Source organism: Cajanus cajan, chromosome 5 (assembly GCF_000230855.2).
Source record: "Cajanus cajan strain Asha chromosome 5, NIPB_CcT2T_4, whole genome shotgun sequence".
Taxonomy (NCBI): domain Eukaryota; kingdom Viridiplantae; phylum Streptophyta; class Magnoliopsida; order Fabales; family Fabaceae; genus Cajanus; species Cajanus cajan.
This window is the reverse complement of record NC_138521.1, coordinates 66,494,210-66,513,883: the sequence shown is the minus strand read 5'-3', so window position 1 is coordinate 66,513,883 and position 19,674 is coordinate 66,494,210. Positions and strand designations below refer to the sequence as shown.

Here is a 19,674-nt window from a genome sequence, read left to right as displayed (position 1 = left end):
ATTACAAAGATGACAATGTATTAGAACAGAAGGGATTTGGTTGGAAGAATAAAGGGGGGATAAATAAAATAGCTAGTTTTGACAGTTACAGCAGCTGGTTAGAAAATAAATGGGGGGTGTAAGGGAAGAGGTATCATTCTGAGAATGATAACATTTGTGAACTGAGCATTAGCTCTATTGTGAAAAGGCAAACGCTTGGAAGGAGAATTCGTCCTTTATCATGAAGTTTAATATATTAATAGGATCTCCTTTCCATTCTTTCTTTCTTTCTTTCTTCCATTCTATCTGTCGACTCTCTCATTCATGGATTCCCAACGCATGGCAATCTAATTTCAAGAGGAAATATTACCTTCAGGCCAATAATAGCCAATAAAACAAGATCATCCTCTGGTAATGACCAGTGGGCAAGTTCTTCTTCGCTAGTTGGAACATTCTCCTTTTCATATGATCTATATGCAATGGCAATACAACGTAGACTATCAGCAGCCATGTCTTCAATAGTTTTTTTAAAAGCCGTCATCTGCAAGCCAGGAAATTTTCACTTTTGACAACATTACCAAAATCAGTAAAAAAAACCAGTATCAAATGCCATCCAACAGCTCATGTAATACTTGAATTTGCTTGTTTCATGAGTGTGTGTAATGATAATAGATGGAGAAAATAGGAGACAAAATAGGAAAACTAAGCGTAAAATTCTAAAAAGAGAGATAATCAGATAAGGTTTCCAACAGGAAAAAGTTGAGCGGGAAGAAAAACCAATGCCTTTATTTAACTATTGGACTAAATAGGTAACTATTTTCTCAAACCTGCGCTTCATCCATCTTCATCCTTTGACCATTTGCATCCATATACTTTGTACAGCAAGCTAGGACTATCTCAGCAGCACCTTTCCAATGTATATGGATTGAAGAGTCGGGCTGAAAAAGTATAAAACTATTAGCAATAGTGGAAAGGATGACAAACAAGATATAGTACATCATCATATAACATAATATATTAGATACCTAATAGCATATCAGTTTAGAACAGAAGCAAATTTTTTACATATTTGAATTAAAATGCCAACAAGGTATTACCATCTGTATTGCAACTCCCCCACGCTTTTTGTCTGAATTGAATGGGAAGACATGAATAATTGATGATTTTGATCTGGCAGCCTTAAAATCCATTTCAAGCTGAAATTTTATATAACAGTCATAACTAGTTGTAAACTTGTAATCACATGAAACTCCTTAAAATGACATATTAAAAAAAAAAAAAAAAAACTTGAGTTCCAAAACAGACCCGAATTCCCCACTCTAAAATTGCCTTTTCTGTTGGTGAGCCAGAAACCTCAACATCATTACGTCCCTGTTATGAATAGAATTATTCATGAAGTAGTAGAACCAATCAAGCATGAGATTATTATAAGGGGGGAATACTGAGCAAAGTAAAACATTTCTATCATACCTCATGAGCATAAACACTCCCATTAGTGTTCTGTGCAACACCTTCAATCAGCAAAGAGCAGAGCGTAGGAGAGAACTGTGATTTATCGTGAGGAGGAGAAATCTTCTTCCCACCAATGCAAGCCTCAACCACAGTCATCTATCTCAAAGAATTTAGGAGAAATTAAGATTTGCTGGACACATTATTATATTCATTAAAGTTATTGGAAAATGTCTAAGTTCCACATTGACTAAAAATAAAGATAATAGAGTATATATGTGGAAATAACTTTCACCTTACAAGCCAATTTTATAAGATTAAGTTTGACCAAAATTCATATTTTCTAATAAATGCAAACATATAAACTACTTCTTCAAAATTTTGACCCAAAAGAAATATTTGCAACATAAGCTGGGAAGCACATATGCTACAATAGAACTAAAATATTTGCAACAAATGCCCTCCAACAAGTTTTTGTAACTTACCATAAATATTATTAAGAGTTTAAATACTGAGTCATAAATCACAACTAACCTGATTCATAGTCAATGTTCCAGTCTTGTCACTGCAAATGATTGTGGCTGACCCCATTGTCTCACAGGCAGAAAGCCTCCTCACCTGCAATTCAACGAGTTATATTAAATAGCATTTCACTAATAGGAGTGCCAAATCCAATAGCACAAAGAAAAATTGTCATACCAAAGCTTTATCTGCCATCATTTTTTTCATTGAGTAGGCAAGACTACAAAATAGTTGATGGGAAACAGTGCAAGTATCAGTAGAGAGTAACAATGTCATAGATATGAAAGAGCATATTGACATATCTAAAATGGATAAAATAGAGATCATGGTGGCATCATTTAATGATAAGAAAATAAAATTGAAATTAAAAAAATAGGCCATAAGATAGAAAATGACAGATTAAAGGGCAGAAAATATTCTACATTGGAGCAATATTAGGTACACCAATTAAAAATTTAAAATAATTAAGGATCAAATGTATAAATCATATTGAAGTCAAAGGACAATGATACTGTTATCCATAATGTGAAGTAGCAGCAATTTTACCACATGTCCATCAAGACAATAATAGACAAAATATAGATAAAAATTATCAAACTTACGTTAAGGTAACTGCTAAAGGGAGCCCTTCAGGCACTGCAACCACTACAATGGTGACCTATATCCAACGCAATACAATCACCTCATAGATATTAACGTTAAGGCCTATGAAAGTTTATGGATATTTATCTGTAAATGGATCATATAATTTCAGGTGAGTCTAGTACTTCTCAATGCACATACCGCAACAGTGACAATCTTAATTGCTCCATCAATGGCATCCCCAACTTTGGTCTTGCCCGCTATAAATTGAATACTTCCATCTGTGTTTCTAGTATTTCCAGAGAAATATCTGCGCTTATAGGTTGCCATTTCAGAGACATGGAAAAATAAGAGAGAAAAAAACTAGGTTAAATTGCAAATTATCCACTTCAACTTTGAAAGTTTGGCAAATAGTCCTGTGATTTCACAATTGACACCGTGCTTAAAATTTTAATTTCAGCATTTAACTCAACAAATGGCAAATTACCCTTGCTTTCAATTTTGACAGTTAACCAAATGAATTAGTGGAGATTCTGGAGAATAAGCCATATGTTAAATTTTAGCAGGTTAATTGACAGACCTAAAATCCCATGGGATGTTAACTACAAAGAATACACACCAGGGGTCTATTTGATAAAGGATCAGAGTGTTAAAGATTTGCAATTTTAACTAAAAAAATATTACTAAATCATAAAAAGAAACAGATAGAAACCTGGCCAGTAGCACCAGCAGAACCACAACAGCCACAGAGAGTCCAACAATACCAATTAAGGTAGCGAGACCATTTAAGCGTACCTATGTTGAGAACTTACATAGGTAAAACATACTATTAGAAGCAGGAACTAAAAAACAAAATTGCGTGCAAAAAGGGACCTGCAAAGGAGTTTCTTCACCATTGTCTTCTGAAATGCTAGCCATTAGAAGTCCCCATTCAGTATTAATACCAACAGCCGTTACCTGAGGAAGGAAAGCAACCAAAAAAAAGGAACATCATAAAGAAAAAAATATATGTTTAATCAATTAAAAAGGTGGACTAAAACTAAGACAGAACAAATACAATATTTAATATATTGAATTATTGAAAGAAGTTCAGTACAATTTAATCCATATTTCACCTCTTCTCTCTGCCCCAATTGTTTTCAAAAATCAAACAGGGAATAAAATCCCTTCATGAACAGCATGCACTAGATAAGTGAATAATTGACATCATTTCAAAGTGACTTTTCTAGAAAAAACGAGCAATTTCCTTATGAATCCAAATAGAAAAAAATTCCCAGTAAATGCACAGTTTTAGTAAAACACCATTTTAGTTTCTTAAAGATTTGAAGTTAGTAACATTAATCCCTGAAAGATGAAAATGTCAATCAATTTAGTTCTTTTTAGAGATTATGATGACAAAAAAAAGGACTAAAACGAACGATTTTTTCACCTTTCAAGGATGCAAATGCCGATTTCCATCTTTCAAGGACTAATTCTTTTTTTTATGAAATATCTTTCAAGGACTAATATGGTCCACCTCAAATCTTTCCTAGACCAAAGTGGTATTTTACACATTTTTTTGGTCCTTGGGATAATTCCCATCTAAGCTTTAAGAGTTGAGGTCCACTTATAGGTTATGAATTACATCAACAACCCTTTGAAACTCCTTAGTTTTGTAAATAAAATCAAGACTGGACAAATACAACAATAGAGGGGAAAATGAAAGTCCAAAATTTACCAGCATATTGCCACTGCCGTCCGCAACTTTACATCCAGAAATTAAAAAAGGATCATTGGAATTTTTATCGACCTGCAAAAGGGAAAATTGTTACCAACTTAGGAAAAAAAAAAAAAAACACAGTAACTAACCTTATACTCTACATGATAGAAATAAGCACTTACAATCTTGCTCTCCCCTGTCATACTTGATTCATCAATTGCAAGAGAGTGACCAGTGATCAAAACTCCATCAGCAGGGACCTAGAAAAGATCAGTCAATATCTAAATAACAAGAAACGCAACCATTAGGTATGATATGCAACAATGACAAAAGACATACCTGGTTACCAATATTAAGGGGAATAACATCACCGACAACAACATCATATATGGAGATCTCAACTCTTCTACCATCCCGAATAACCTTCTCAAACACAAATTGAAGCAAAAAGTTAAAGAAATATGATAAATTGATGATAACATTAAAATTTTAATAATGACAATAATTAAATAAATAACTAAAAAGTATAGCTAAGCCAAAAAAACAAACCTCCAAATGTATGTTTCTCTTGTGCTCATTTAGGTCTCGAAACTGAAGAGACTGCTTATAATCGCTTACAGCTATGAAAAGAGGAGGAGAAACAAAAGAGGATGTTTTGCCCGTTAACGTTAAAGGAGAATAATACTAGATGTATAATTATTATGATAACCTCCACAATAAATGACAAAGCTGATAATGGACTTGTGTCTACGCTAAATGCATTTTTATATCAAATTCCAAATTCTGAAGCAGAATAATAAAACGTGTAATTAAATGCTTTAATGCATTATCAACATTGCAAAGACAAAATATTAATACCTGTAACAACAATAACAAGAATAACTGCAAAAGCAATGCTTCCCCCATCATACCATCCTTCCTTGATACCCTGAAACAGATTATGAAGGGATGAATGAGAAATACAAAGGAACTGACATTATCCAAGAATACCAATAAGGAAAAATTACAAGAAAATGGGCAATAGGACAGTACTACAAATAAGAAACTTTACAACTTCCTTTCAATGATTGTGTATTTTAATCTAGACTATAAAGATTAAATTAGTAATATAATCCAGTATTCAGTGTGCTAGAATGCTTGAGTCTAACACAAACACCTAACAAGATTTTCTTTTTCATGATATATATGAACAATGAATTTCATCATAACTTTCTCAACTAATCTCACCTCAGATTTTATCCCTAGTACTAATGAAGCCATTGCAGCTACCATTAAAATAACCAAGGTCAGATCCTTGCAAGCATCCCACATAAACATCTATGGAAGGAAACAAAATAAAGCCATCAATACAATAAAACTCCAATAAAATGAGGATCATTAAATGAATAATGTGAACCAAATTTTACCAAAAAACTTCTTCCACTCTTTCGAGGGTAGTTGTTGGACCCGAATGCATTCCTCCGTTTAATCAAGTCATCATCATCACCTTGAATTCCCTCTTCTAAATTGGTTTTCAACAAATGTGATAACCCTACAACCTTATAAAGTGATTCAGAAGAATCACATGAATATTACGACACTAGTCAATAGAATTACTGATTTAAGAAAATTATTCTCAGCACACTTACCCCTCCTTTTTCCTGCAGAGCAGAAATGTCACGGTCCCTTGAAATTGAAGAGAGTTGCTCTTGTCCAATTGAAAATTCCCCAGTGGAGCCTGAATGAGGTTTTATAGTTCCTAATCCCAACAGTTAAAAGCATTGAGCATTGATATTGGAAGAAAAAAATAGAGTCCATGCTTGTCATATACCAGGCCAACTCGCTGAAAAAGTTATTTAATAAAGATCTAGGGAGCACCAAGCATCAGCACACCAAAATGACTCACCATTCATTTGCCCAGCTGCCTTGAAACGATATGCGGCCTAACAGAGTAAATTAATTTATTAGTTCACTTAACACATGCAACATGAGCAATACCATAGAAAGTCAACTGAAGGAACCAAACTTGAATGGCTCGTGTATGCACTATAACAATTCTTAATACTCGTTTCTTCTCCTCTTCTTTCTTTAAGTCCAAGGTGTAACGAAATCGACGAGAAGCATTGAGCACAAGTGCCGCTTGCTGAAAAACAAAAGGAATTATTTGTCTGGTCATTGAACAAAACATTGTCTCCCAAATATCAAAAATAAAAACATAATGCGTCAAAATAGTCAAGTACAAGCAGCAATTCATGTTAACAAAATAACTATAACGTGGGAATCTGATACTGTTGAAACTTGAAATAAAAAAACGAAGGTGGCTTCAAGTCTCTGATACATGATCAAGAAAATGCTCTGTATCTTGTCTTAAGCCAGTTTTGGCAACAGAAGTTTAAATTTCTAGGAGAATAATTGCAACTTCAGAAGAGTCATTGCAAATAGAATACATCTTGAATCTTCAAACTAGCATGAAAAATTCAATCATTGTCTATTAGGAACAAATTCCTGGCACTGTAGTATTACTTAGTTTCATGTCACAAACTTGGCTTTTTCCCATGTGAAAATGTTAAACTTTCACATGATACATGATCAAGAAAATGCTCTGTATCTTGTCTTAAGCCAGTTTTGGCAACACAAGTTTAAATTTCTAGGAGAATAATTGCAACTTCAGAAGAGTCATCGCAAATAGAATACATCTTGAATCTTCAAACTAGCATGAAAAATTCAATCATTGTCTATTAGGAACAAACTCCTGGCACTGTAGTAGTGCTTAGTTTCATGTCACAAACTTGACTTTTTCCCATGTGAAAATGTTAAACTTTCACAGTAATTGAGTGATTTATCTCCTTCCAATAAAGGGAAATTTCAAATGTCAGAAGTATCCCATTACAAATAAATTCAAAGTTGGTGGGTAGAGTTGAAACTTGACTTAGAAAAGTTGATAATCAAGTCTGTTGCTTTCTTCTTTTTGCCTTCGCTACGAATGCTCATATCAATCTCTAATCTCCTTGTCTCCTTCCCCAAAAAATTACCAATCAGTACTTGATCTTTGTATCTTTTGAGCCATTTTGATCATCTGCTTATCTTTTCAAACATGTCTCCTTCAAACCATGAAGTCTATCCAGTATTCTCCTAGCCCATGCTCTCATCAATTCATTTGGGGAATGAACCTTCTCATGTGAGTTCAAGAGACCCTAAACGCCAGTTGAAACATTATTTTCTCCACGTTTTTGTCTCTCTTCACATGACCCTAACACATGAAAAAACTCGGTGGGAGAAGAATTAGAAACTCTGTTTGGTTTAGATGAAGGGAGAGATAACTATTTTCTTGTTTGGTTCACTAGGAGAGGGAAAAAATTTTAAAAATTAATTTATCTTTATATCCTTATAATTTAGAATTTTAAAACACATGTAAAAATATTTTAGACATAATAGTATAATACTAAAAATGTTTTAAAGCCTCTCCCCTCCAAATCCTCACAATATTAGAGTGGAACTAAAATTTGATGATGAGAGATTTTGCTACTCTTCATTCTCCTCCTAAAAATTGAACCAAATAAGAAAAATTAATAAAAGTTCCTCTCCTTTCCTCCACTCCCTTTCATTCTCCTTCACCCAAATACTATGCAAGAGCTTCTGCTGCTCTTTATTTGGATCCTGTACACCATTAAAATGATAAGCAGTGCTCTCCCTCCCTGTCTATCTGTGTGTGTTTATATCAATACACAAAGGAAAGTTTGGAAAAATATACTGGTTCAACAAGTGGAACCCCACCTATATATATTATATATATACGAGCACATGCATATGAATTGATAAGGGAATGGCACCCAAAATCCTACGGGACAAGGCACCAATAGCATGCGAGAAAGACCAACAAATGCCCAACTCACAATATTACTGCACAAGTAAAATCCGCAGACAGTTTTAACCAACTTCACTGAAATAGTATCCCGTGCCCATGGGGATTCATATATTTATATTTATTCGGTTGAAAATCAAAAGCAGAGAAACAGTATCAATCATATCTTATTAAAATAATAAAACAATAATAATATATTGACAGCAAGAGAGTGAATTAGAATAGTTGACACGTACCCTCCAACGCCTGAGGCGTTGAACCGGAGCATTCTTTGTTCTGGTAACATCAAAGGGATCAGAGGAAAAGTCTCCATCATCAAAATCAGCAGAGAAGCTACGGGGAGACCCAGCCTCTATATCACGCGGCGTCTGGCCGCCGGGAGAGCCCTTGGAGAAACTCATACTTCCGAAAACTGTCGCAGAATAGATGACACCGTCACTACCTTATATGCCTCACTACTACTTCACAGTATATCATAATAATCATTTTTATTATTTACAGTTCCACTTCCACTCACTCACCTCAAACCTCACTGATTCACAAGAAAACATCTTAGTTCGGAATTTCAACACTCAAAAAACATGTTCGATCAAAAAAACTGTTCAAATTTCCACTGATAATTTTTTTTGTCGTTATCCTTATAATTCAAAGTCGAAGTTTCAATGAATGAATAGTCTCTAAATCCAAATCAATCATTTTCACTTACACAGTATAACACATCTCTGTCTAGAAAATAAGGAGCCCTAAAACCTCTCTCTCTAAACAGTAGTACATTGTGCAATTCGCATAGTAGCGCGTGACTCACCGAGATTACTCTGATGGAAATAGGTGTATTCTGGTCTTCGTCTTCCTCTGCAAAACCTGAAACACTACAGAGTTCAGATGACGAAACGAATAATACTATACCAATAAATAACGCTACCGTTTTTGAAGCTACAATTAACTAATTTCCATTCACGAGAAATAGAATATACGCATTGTTTGTTTGGCTCTTCGACGAAACTTCTTTTTACGATTTAAGTGCGATATACGAAGTTAATGCGCTCGAGAATATATTCATTATTCTCCTCCACGTTTTCGTATTTCTAATAAAAGGTTTTTTGGTGTTAAATGTTGATGCAGGAAAATGAATCGCGACGTTTCCTGCACTTTTGGAAACAATTACGAAATGAAATGAAACCATAACACTAGTCCTAGTTTTGTTGTTGCCAAATTCACTTGTGCTCGTGGCACAACGCGTAGTATCAGGAAAATCTTTCCTAACTATGAAGCAGAAGCAGAAGCAGAAGCAGAAGCAGGTATTCGTTTACCTTTCACCTGAAACATATCAATAACACTTGTGAGGTAAACGTGAATATTAATAAAGCTATACGGTAGAAAAAAAATTAGTGAATGAAACTAGAAATTATTGTACATTGATAGCCTTGGACCGGATGAAATATTGGTTTGGAGTTTGGACACACTCTTTTTTTACATGTTTTCTACCATTAACTAAAATTTATTGGAAGTTGCTAAAATATTAAGTCAAACGCGTAAGAGAACAATGAAGAATGTGTCTCGATTATAGGTGCTCTGCACTACGCCAGGCACCAATCGCGCTATAACTGGAGAGGCAAAATGCACGCCGTTGCGGTGCCAAATTCAAATTCAAACGCGGGACTCATTCATTTTTATTCATTCTATTTGTCTTCATGCTAATGTATTTTTCTCAACTTTTTAATTTAATAATCTATTTTTATACTTTAAATTAAAATTTGTATTTAATGCATGGGTAAGTTCTAAATTTTTTGAAAAATTTTAGTTAGGTCTTTAAACTAAAAAAATGTAATTTAGTATTTTAAGTTTTGCAATTTTTTTAGTTAGATCTCTAAAGTTAGTAAAATCTACACAAATTGTTGTTTATGTGATGGTTTCAAATCAAAATAAATTAACTCAGTGAATCAATTATAAAAAATAAAAATCAATGATTTAATTACAATTATAGTAGTTTAAGGATTTAATTAAAAAAATAAAAAAATTAAGAACTTATTGATTTATTAAATCCATAATATACAACTGACTCTCCTTATTCCCTTAATTACATATTCTGAATAATTTTTCTCTTCATCTAGTTAAAAAAATATCTAAGAGTATTCTTTTATATTAATTTTTTTTTATCTCTATATCTAAATTAAATTTTAGTAATTTTTAAAAAATTATATAACAGGTTAAATTTTTTTTTGTAAAACTTTAAAAATGTGTACAAAATGTTTATTTACCATAATTTTAATTTTTATGTAATTTATATAAAAAAAAAATTTATTTATCATGAATTTTATTTATTCAAAATAAATGTTTATCTTCCATCACATACGAAATAGGTAATTCTTTTTGGAGAGTTGAGTCAAGATACAAATTCTAAGAAATATGATAAAAATATTTCTTATAAAACTTAAGCAATTTTTCCCTTATTCAGCTAGTTTTTAGGGTTAAGTTGTATTCAATTGCACACTTATGTGATTCTGGTTTAAATTTATCTTTATTATTATTATAATTAAGGATGATAATGGGGTGAGAAGATTTTGATATTGAGTGAAATATGGAGATGGAAAAAATTTCCAATAAGGGAGATTGTAAAGGGTTTCTCAAAATACAAGTCAATCTAATTTGACTTAACCCACTAATAATGAATTAAACATGTTGAGTTACAATTTGACTCATCCAATTTTAATTTTTTAATAAAGCATATTCGAGAAAACAACAACCATATAAAATATAAGGAAAAAAACACACAAGAATTCAATAAAAAAAATACAACATAATGGTTCAAAACAACAATTTCAAATAATAAGAGAATGACAAGAAAATGAAAATATCAACAAATTTAAATCTAAACAAAATAGTAAATAAATAAATGACACAATATTAACTCAAATTGACTCTATCTAAGATTGGTTTGCTTTGAACAATAGGTTAAGTGTGTCACTCAAGTCAAATTGGAGGTGTTGAAAATAACTTATAGCGTCGAGTTTGTCAAACTAAAAACAATGGTCCAAGAAAAAATTAGGCTAATTAGTTCAAGTAAAATCAATAATTTGCATATCCAAAACAAAACAAGCTTATACGACTCAATATTGTTTCTTATATAAAATTTGTAACACTGCATATTTTGGAGTGATTTAATTTAATTATATGATTAGTTGTAAGTTATTGTTAATATTGCTATTTAAGAACTTTGGAGTCAAGAAACTTTAAAAATTTAGTTGTCTTTGAGATAGTTAAGTTAGTTAAATTTAACAAAAAATATATTAGGTTTTTCTTAAAATGTGAATATCATAAATATAATTTTTAAGAAAAATTAGAGAGAAATTTTCTAATAACAAAATCTTTGTTTTCCCTTCTCTATTCAAAATCTTCATTCAACCCTTCCTCATAATTGATCTAAAGTGACTAAATCAAAGATTCAAGGCTTAGAGCTAAGAATTTGAGTTGGTGAAAGTTATACAGTAACCCAAAGTTCTTCCTTTTCTTCCTCTTTCTCTTGTGCTTGGAGTTGAAATAAGGGAAGCTTTGTGATTTGATTTGTTATGTTCAATGCTTACTATTATTGTATGAACTCGCCACTTGCGTGATTTAATTGGTGGTGAAGATTATGAGTTTAAGTGTTATTGATAGAGTTTCTCAAGTAAATTGGTGGATTTAGTATTTGATAGTTGCATGTTGTATATTTGAGTTGATTTGGTGTCATTTATGGTGTATATATGTTGTATCTTGCATTGCATGTTGTTTTGGTTGGTTAGATTGCAAGTTTTGAGCCATTTGGAGATTTTGCTATGTGCAAAACAAGTATCGCATCAGGCACGCCATCATTGTGTTAGGTGTGACACAAGTTAGTGGGCTTTTTGCCCTAATCACACTTGACGCAAGATTGGTAGTATCAAGTGTGGATCAATGAGGAGTTATTTGACTTAGTCACATCAAATGTAGATCGGTGAAGAATCTTTTGACTTAGTCACACCAAGCATGATCAAGTCAATGAATCTTTGCATAAATGACACAGACGTAGGTTGAGTGATGTCGGATGCGACTTATGTACAAACTCTTTGCTTGATAGAGTTTGGGCATAGCTTTTGTCACTCCAAATGCAGGAGACTCATCACGTCGGGCAAGAACAAGACATAAATCTCTCTATCTCAATAGTGTTGAGCACTCTTATAATGGCGTCAAGTGTTATATGTTGAAGTGAAGTGTGATGTTTTAAGTGATAAAGTTGTATTGATGTTATAGTTATTAAGTTCTTAAATTGTTAGGCATGTGATAGAAATAAATGTCTTTGTTAAGGTACATAAAACTCGAGAAGAGTAAAATATGTTTTAGAAATTAAAATATCTCATTGTGTGATATAAATTAAGATGCTTTGAGAACCCTTTAGCAAATGATAATGGATACAAAAATGTTAATTAAGTTTTATGTTTTAAAAAGGGATATTGTGATCTTTTTATATATAATTTTTTTCCCAAACTTAGGAAAATTAAATTTTCATTATTGATGAGAATGTTTTTGTGAAAAGTAAAATAAAAATGATTTCTAAGAAACTACATTTCCTGGAAATTTTTATTTTTAAATAGCTACCAATGAATGAAAGACCAAGATTTCTATTTAGGATTTCCAAAAAAGTAAAAAGATTGTGTGTACCCCATGTCCCCTTAAAGTACAAGAAATAATTATCTATAGTTAAAATAATACTACTACACTATCCCTAATTATAAGACCATTTTAACTAAATTATAATATTAGGTAATTTAGTTAAGAGCATTAAATTTGCCTATAATTTTAACTATTTTCCTAAAATTAACATTCTCTCTTTTCATTTAATTATTTTTTTCATAATTAATTAATTGGAAGAAATAAATATCTATATGTTTATTTATCTTCTTCAATCCTAATAATAGAGAGAAAAAATCATCTAATTAATTTCAAACATTTATTATCTTTTGTTTAAAAAAAATTAATAATAAAAGTATTTTTGAGAAGATGTAATAAATACAAAGAAATATTATAAAAAGGATATAAAAAAAAGTCATATATAAGAATGGAGAAATGAAGGTAGTACATAATAATTTTATTTACTATTTGATGCACAAAATTCAATATGAAATTATAGCTTAAAAAATAAATTAGAGTTTAAATTTTAATTATAATGGTTAATTTATTTTTAAAAAATTAGAATCACAATTCTGGATTTTTTTTATGAAATTACAATACAACTAAAATTAATTATTCTCAATATCTAGCCTTGATATTTTGAATCGCAATTGTAACTACATTTTGCAACTTAAAGGTGAGAATATAAGTCCTTACTCCTTACCCGTGAATCAACTCAACTATTTGCGATATGCAACACTTTATTCATGTTAATTCAACTTATTTCCTCTATTTTTCTCACCATTCCGAGATAAGTTATTAGGTGGTATTAAATTTCATGTTACTTAATTAATTTCTAATAACATATAATTAAGTGTTATTAATTATTTTTTGAAAAATTTAAATACATATCATGTATTAATTAATGGAGATCATAGACTCATAATGATTTGATATTTCACACTATTTTACACCTTTCAAACATGTAAATCATTTTGCCATTCAGCAGGTTGACAGAGAAGACATTGTGTCCCCATAGCAAGTTTTATGATTATATTTAAAAAATTTAAAATAAAGTAAGTAATATCTTTTTTTAAAGTATAATTTAAATTAAGTAAGATGTAGTTATTTTAAAATTCATTGCAATCGTGATTCATTACAACAAAAGAATAAAATAAATGACATTATCACTTACTCTTTTGGAAGAAGAAAAAAAACAAACTGTCAACCAAACTTTTCCTTATTTCACGTCACACTGTCCCTCCCATAATTGAAAAGGGAAAAACATTTTAGTTGGACGAAGCTTTATGTCGAGGAGGGGATAAGAGTCAATTTTATTTTGAAATTTAAAAGAGGCTAATATCTGATAGATAAAATTTTTAAAAGACGACTTATATCAGTAAAAGATTGTTTAAGAGAGAGATTATTACCTTTACAGAAAGATGGTTGAACTGTTTATCCTTGAGCAATGTGTATGTAACGTTTGCAGCAAATTGCAGTCAGAATAACATCTGCAACACCATACAAGGAATGATTCAATTCATTCATTCTAAAGTGTTGTTAGCATAGAACTCTAATCAGAATTTGAAAAATGAGTTAAATCATGACCCTTAAGAAGAAGACTATGTGGTAGCTATTATTAGAGTTTGAATGTCACCTTATAATAGATACAAGAAATGAAAAGTAGCTGAGCAATGGAAGTATAGAAAACATGCAGAGTGATCATTTGATTTGTGTTTAATTCCTGCAAGTAGCATATACTCCTCTTTCCTTGAAACTTCCTTGACATGTTTTGTTGGTATATAGGATCAAGTAAGGTATTATAGCGACTCCAAAAAACTGGACCCCGACATAGCTTGTCCTCTTGGGAAAAGAAAAATGCTCTGTTTTTTTCGGGTTCTCACTAAGGTATTATTCGACTCATAATCTATTGTTTGGATATTCATTCTTTTTATGTTTTAAATATAAATTAGAATCACCTAAATGGCTTTTATTTCTTCCAATATTTTATCTTACACGCAAGAATAAGTTCTCGTATGTGTGTGTAAAAAAAGAGTTCTGCTATGTATGATTCAGTTGAACGACATCTGTCAGGCATTTTGTAGTATTAATATTATAATAGATTTCGCGGTGATTCAATGAGGTGCATAAAACTGAAATAATCTAATCGAGAAAACTATGTCAAAAATCAAAGATTGGATAAATTGAAAAAATAAAAAAAATAAATTGGATCAATTTTTAAATACTAAGTTTAAAAGTCGTTTTCATTAAAGTTTAACCAAAATTACATATTTTTTAATAATATTTTACTCTATATACTTTTTCTAAAATTTCCACAGCTTAAATAAAAACAATTTATCGATGATTAATTTAAAATATTTAGAAATTGAGTTTGTATTTTCACGTGTTACGATAAATCTGTTTAAATTTGTATTCATTGTATTTAAATCAATCTAAACTTGTAATTTAATGTATTATATTGTATTGAATTGGGTAATTGAGTTAATGGCCCTTAAATCTTAATTAGTTAGCCAGGACCCAAGTTGCCATAGTTCAATAATTAGTTATAAGCTTTTTTTTTAAAGTCATATATTAATAGTGTAAAGATATTTTATACTATTATTTAATCACATATTATTCTATATGATTTTTTAATTATTATAATTATTTTCTTAAATTTCTTATAAAAGATTATTTATAATTAGTTGATAGCGGAAAGAATTCTATATTAACTATATATACTTATTAAACTCTTTATTTATTAATCAATTCATATAAATGACTAACCAATAATTAAAACATTATCACCCGATGTGAAAATGATGTAAAAAAAATTATTATTGTAATCGTTTCTTTCCTATATACTGTAATTGCTTTTGGACTACTCGGTAAGACAGCACAGAAGACACTAATTCGAAATGATTAATTATTATCTCTTATTCATATTATTTATGTTTTAATTTTTTTACATTATTAATGTTTTATAAGTTTAAACTATCATAATTACCTTTTCTGCTTATATCTATATCTAACAATACTATATTAATTCTTTGAGAAAAAATACTATAATAATAATTTATCATAAATAATTAGATTCTCTTATTAAATAATAAATTATCACGAATAATTAAAGAACAAATAATAATATTTTAATTTAAATACAGTAATGTTTTATGAAGTAAAGAAAATATATAAACTGATACTCTCTTTTTTTTTCAATCATCTAATCACAAACTATCATACAATATTTAATGTTTAGAATTTAAGATTAAAATAAAAATATTTAATAAATTTAAATATTTTTAACAAATTACAAGTTATAAAAATATAAACTAATACACAGTTATATATATTTATAAAAAGACTAAATAAAATTATATATTATAACAATATAATATAATGGTTGTACACTTTCAAAATTGTAACACCGTGCTTTTTTAATTATATTTATTGTGATAAATATAATTAAATATTATATATTTCATGTTGTTTTATTGTTTGTAGTATTTGGTGGGGTGAAAGTTAGAGTTATGATAACTTTAAATTTAAGTTATAAAGGATATAATTTAAGTGCATGAGAGTTGATCTGTAGATGATTGAAGTATATAAGAAAAATTATGAAGAACAAACTTTATAAGTTTATGACTCTAAAGTTTTAGAGAGGAGTTAGAGAGTGAAACTCTGGATCCTGAAATTCTTCCTTCTTCAATACAATGACCATACTTTATATAAGGATAGAGTAAATTAGGTTGGCATGTATGTTGTTTTATGGATAGCCATGTTAGAGATGACCTTTTGTGTCTCTATCATGTTGTTATGGATTTTGATATAGTAGTTGTGTAAGGACATTTGATTAGCATTAGGACTTGTGGTGTTAGTACTCTCTACTAGATGTATATTTGTATACACTACAACAAAATTGTTATACAGTGACACACACTCTATAGTGACACTATATATGTCACTAAAAATTACTTTTACCCACACAATAACTACAATATATGTTTGTATATTATTAAAAAGTGTGAGTATAGATTATAGTAACACACAAAATATGTTGTTAAATCTCATTCAAAATTAACACTAAAATTGTAATGTAACTATATGTCAAATAGACATATACCTACATATATTGTACCTATAATGACATTTTTTGTATGCCACTACATGTAACATTTCTTGTAGTACATATATGTATGATTTGTTGTAATCCTAATGGGATTTAGATATTCAAGTATTATCACATGATAATCTTAGACTAATAGTTTTTTTTAGTTTTCCATTGTATTATTATTGTGTTGTATTAAATATAATAACCTAATGAATTGTTACAAAAATCATTAAAATTGTCCTATTCGAGATTAGAGTTATATACATAATGTCTAAAGTTAAAATTTGACAATATCATTATAATTTTTTATAAATAAAAAAATAATACACTCTTTTTTATTCATATTTTTTAAACATTTTGAAATATTAAGCAACTCTAAATAATGCACCCTATATTTGAAAATCATCTATGTAACTTTTTTTTATTAGTTTTTATTTATTTTAGCTTTAATTTAAAAAATTTAAATTAAAACTTTTTCTTGGTAAAGTTTTAAATTTAAAACTAATTAGCGTCGACATTGATGCTAATTAGCATCCATTAGTGAACATATTTTTATTTATGTTAGACATGAACGACGTTATTATTTTTTTAAAAAATACTACATTATTGTTGGGATACAAACAAGTTCACATCAATAAAATAAAACAACAAATAACAACTTATATAACATAAACATACTTTAATGATAGAGAGACCTTTTGAGTGATGACAAAAAACAAAACCGTGAGGGCTAAGGCTCAAAGCGGTCAATATCTCATCATTGTGGAGTATGTTTGTGAAATAACCTTATAAAAAAAATAATACTCATAAAAATATCCCTTCAGACAATTATCATAAAAAAAATAAAATAAAACAACAAATAACAACTTATATAACATAAACATACTTTAATGATAGATAGGCATTTTGGGTAATGACTAAAAGCAAAACCGTGAGGACTAAGGCCCAAAGCGGACAATATCTCATTATTGTGGAGTATGTTTGTGTAATAACCTCATAAAAATAACCCTCATAAAATATTCCCTCAGACAAATATCATAAATAACCTCAATAATTATTAACACCAATGTTGATTAAGATTATATATATATATATATATATATATATATATATATATATATATATATAAAATTAGTGTGAACAATATCTTAACTTTCTTCTTCTCTCCTGTTGTTAATTTTGTAATTTTCCTTTTTGTTTACCCTCTATTTTGTCTTATAAGTTCTATTATAGTTGATAGGCAAATAATTTTTTGCTTGTTTTTTTTTAACTATTGTCATATGTTATTAACAATGTTCTAAAAATTGGACCAATCTTCAAATTGATCAAAATACTAAATTAATGGATCAAAAGTTAAATCAGTAAATTATTAATTTAATTACATAATCCAATTTTTATTAATTATTTATAAAAAAAAATATTCATATCATATATATATTTTATACTTATAAATTTCAATAAAATTAATATTATACCTTAAAGAAGTCTAAAAATATTAATTAATATAATAATGACAGAGTAAACTGACTAAACTGTATAGAATTATATATAGTTTTAATTTAAAAACATACTAAATAAATTATATATTATAGTGAATTATATAACAATATAACAAGTTTATTAATCATTAAGGTGTTAAATAATCAAATTTGTCTAAATTAAAGTTTTATGTTACTTAAAATTAATTTTATTTTTGTTATGCAAGAGATATGTAGAATTACTTGTAATGAAGTTACAATGCAATTGTTTTGGTGGTAAGTTTAAGATGTATTACCTGGAACACCAAGGCTTTAGCCAACAATTTTCATTTACCAAATGTAAGTTGGTAACACACGTGAAGGAGCCACACTTTGGAACGTGCAATCTGAACGGATCCAACCTTAGCCAAGGCTTTTAGTTGACGGTTGACGCTAATTCAATTTTTTCTTACAATCACCGTCAATGATTTAATAAACAATTTATTTACACTAAATAAATATATGAATATTTACTCATCTTTTAAATGTTTGGGAGGTTAATTTAATTATCAATTTAAGTAATTTTTTTAAAAAAATTAACTTAAGTAATAATGCTATATATAGTATAGTATTCAAAGTATAACTAAACAAGTGACTTAATTAGTGGTTTAAGTAGTAGAATTTGTAATAATGAAGGTAATGGATTCTAGTATTTAATCATCTTGATAATTAATAATTAAGATTTGAATCTCGGTTTAGATATGATATTATAATTAAAAGTATCATTTTATTCTCAATATGTACGATGAAAGAGAATTATATCTCTTAATTATAATTAAAAAAATTATCATGATGTCATTTTTTATCAAGATTGAAATAAATTTAATAGTTTTTTGTCATGGCATGATATTGTTGGTGAGTTGATGTAAATGATAACGTCATTAATCTGTATCAACATCACGTTATGATGAAAATTATAGAGGGAAAAGCGGAAGTTAGGGTAATAAAAAAGCTGTGTAAAAGAATATATGATATTGAGAAGAATATTGTGGGTGTACGAAATAATACCCGCAGCATAAAAAAGGAAAGGGGAGTATGAACAGCAACAGCGATAGCAAGAGCGAAGGTGGAGCGATGAGAAGAGAAAAAGCGATTCCTTTCACCCAAAGTTTAGAATATGCGTTTTCTTCAAGTTTTGGTATATTTGGCAGCGTCTCTTATAATATATAGACTAAAGATATGATAACGGAAATTTCTTGGAAATTCAGTGTGTACGGAACAGCCATTTAATATGAATATTTCTTAATTTAAATTAATAAAATAAAATATTAAATAGTTTTATTTTTTTAAAATTTGTAAATTTAATTTATATATTAAAAATTTAAATTTAATAATCTAATTCATAAAATTT

General features: G+C 29.3%; 1 protein-coding gene across 4 annotated transcripts in view; it reads right to left on the bottom strand.

Moving 5' to 3' along the window:
* Window positions 1-19,469, bottom strand: part of LOC109811031 (calcium-transporting ATPase 10, plasma membrane-type) — a 29,911-nt gene extending 10,442 nt beyond the window's left edge. The window contains exons 1-26 of one of the 4 annotated variants that reach the window (XM_083075712.1): window positions 19,332-19,464; window positions 18,581-18,716; window positions 14,126-14,206; window positions 8,878-8,933; window positions 8,309-8,484; window positions 6,237-6,353; window positions 6,117-6,153; window positions 5,860-5,969; window positions 5,638-5,769; window positions 5,459-5,548; window positions 5,090-5,159; window positions 4,781-4,851; window positions 4,571-4,654; window positions 4,414-4,491; window positions 4,250-4,321; window positions 3,406-3,489; window positions 3,245-3,327; window positions 2,734-2,842; window positions 2,553-2,608; window positions 2,128-2,170; window positions 1,963-2,046; window positions 1,450-1,587; window positions 1,285-1,350; window positions 1,077-1,175; window positions 807-917; window positions 350-520 (exon numbers count right to left, since the gene is read on the bottom strand). In XM_083075712.1, the coding sequence (XP_082931838.1) occupies window positions 350-520; window positions 807-917; window positions 1,077-1,175; window positions 1,285-1,350; window positions 1,450-1,587; window positions 1,963-2,046; window positions 2,128-2,170; window positions 2,553-2,608; window positions 2,734-2,842; window positions 3,245-3,327; window positions 3,406-3,489; window positions 4,250-4,321; window positions 4,414-4,491; window positions 4,571-4,654; window positions 4,781-4,851; window positions 5,090-5,159; window positions 5,459-5,548; window positions 5,638-5,769; window positions 5,860-5,969; window positions 6,117-6,153; window positions 6,237-6,353; window positions 8,309-8,473 (2,070 nt within the window). In that variant the 5' untranslated portion in view covers window positions 8,474-8,484; window positions 8,878-8,933; window positions 14,126-14,206; window positions 18,581-18,716; window positions 19,332-19,464. Of the gene's footprint in view, window positions 1-349; window positions 521-806; window positions 918-1,076; window positions 1,176-1,284; window positions 1,351-1,449; window positions 1,588-1,962; window positions 2,047-2,127; window positions 2,171-2,552; window positions 2,609-2,733; window positions 2,843-3,244; window positions 3,328-3,405; window positions 3,490-4,249; window positions 4,322-4,413; window positions 4,492-4,570; window positions 4,655-4,780; window positions 4,852-5,089; window positions 5,160-5,458; window positions 5,549-5,637; window positions 5,770-5,859; window positions 5,970-6,116; window positions 6,154-6,236; window positions 6,354-8,308; window positions 8,485-8,877; window positions 8,934-14,125; window positions 14,207-14,352; window positions 14,685-18,580; window positions 18,717-19,331 lie in introns of those variants that run through there. The other 3 variants (XM_020374667.3, XM_083075710.1, XM_083075711.1) reach the window with 3 other exon arrangements.
* Window positions 19,470-19,674: the final 205 nt, after the last annotated feature.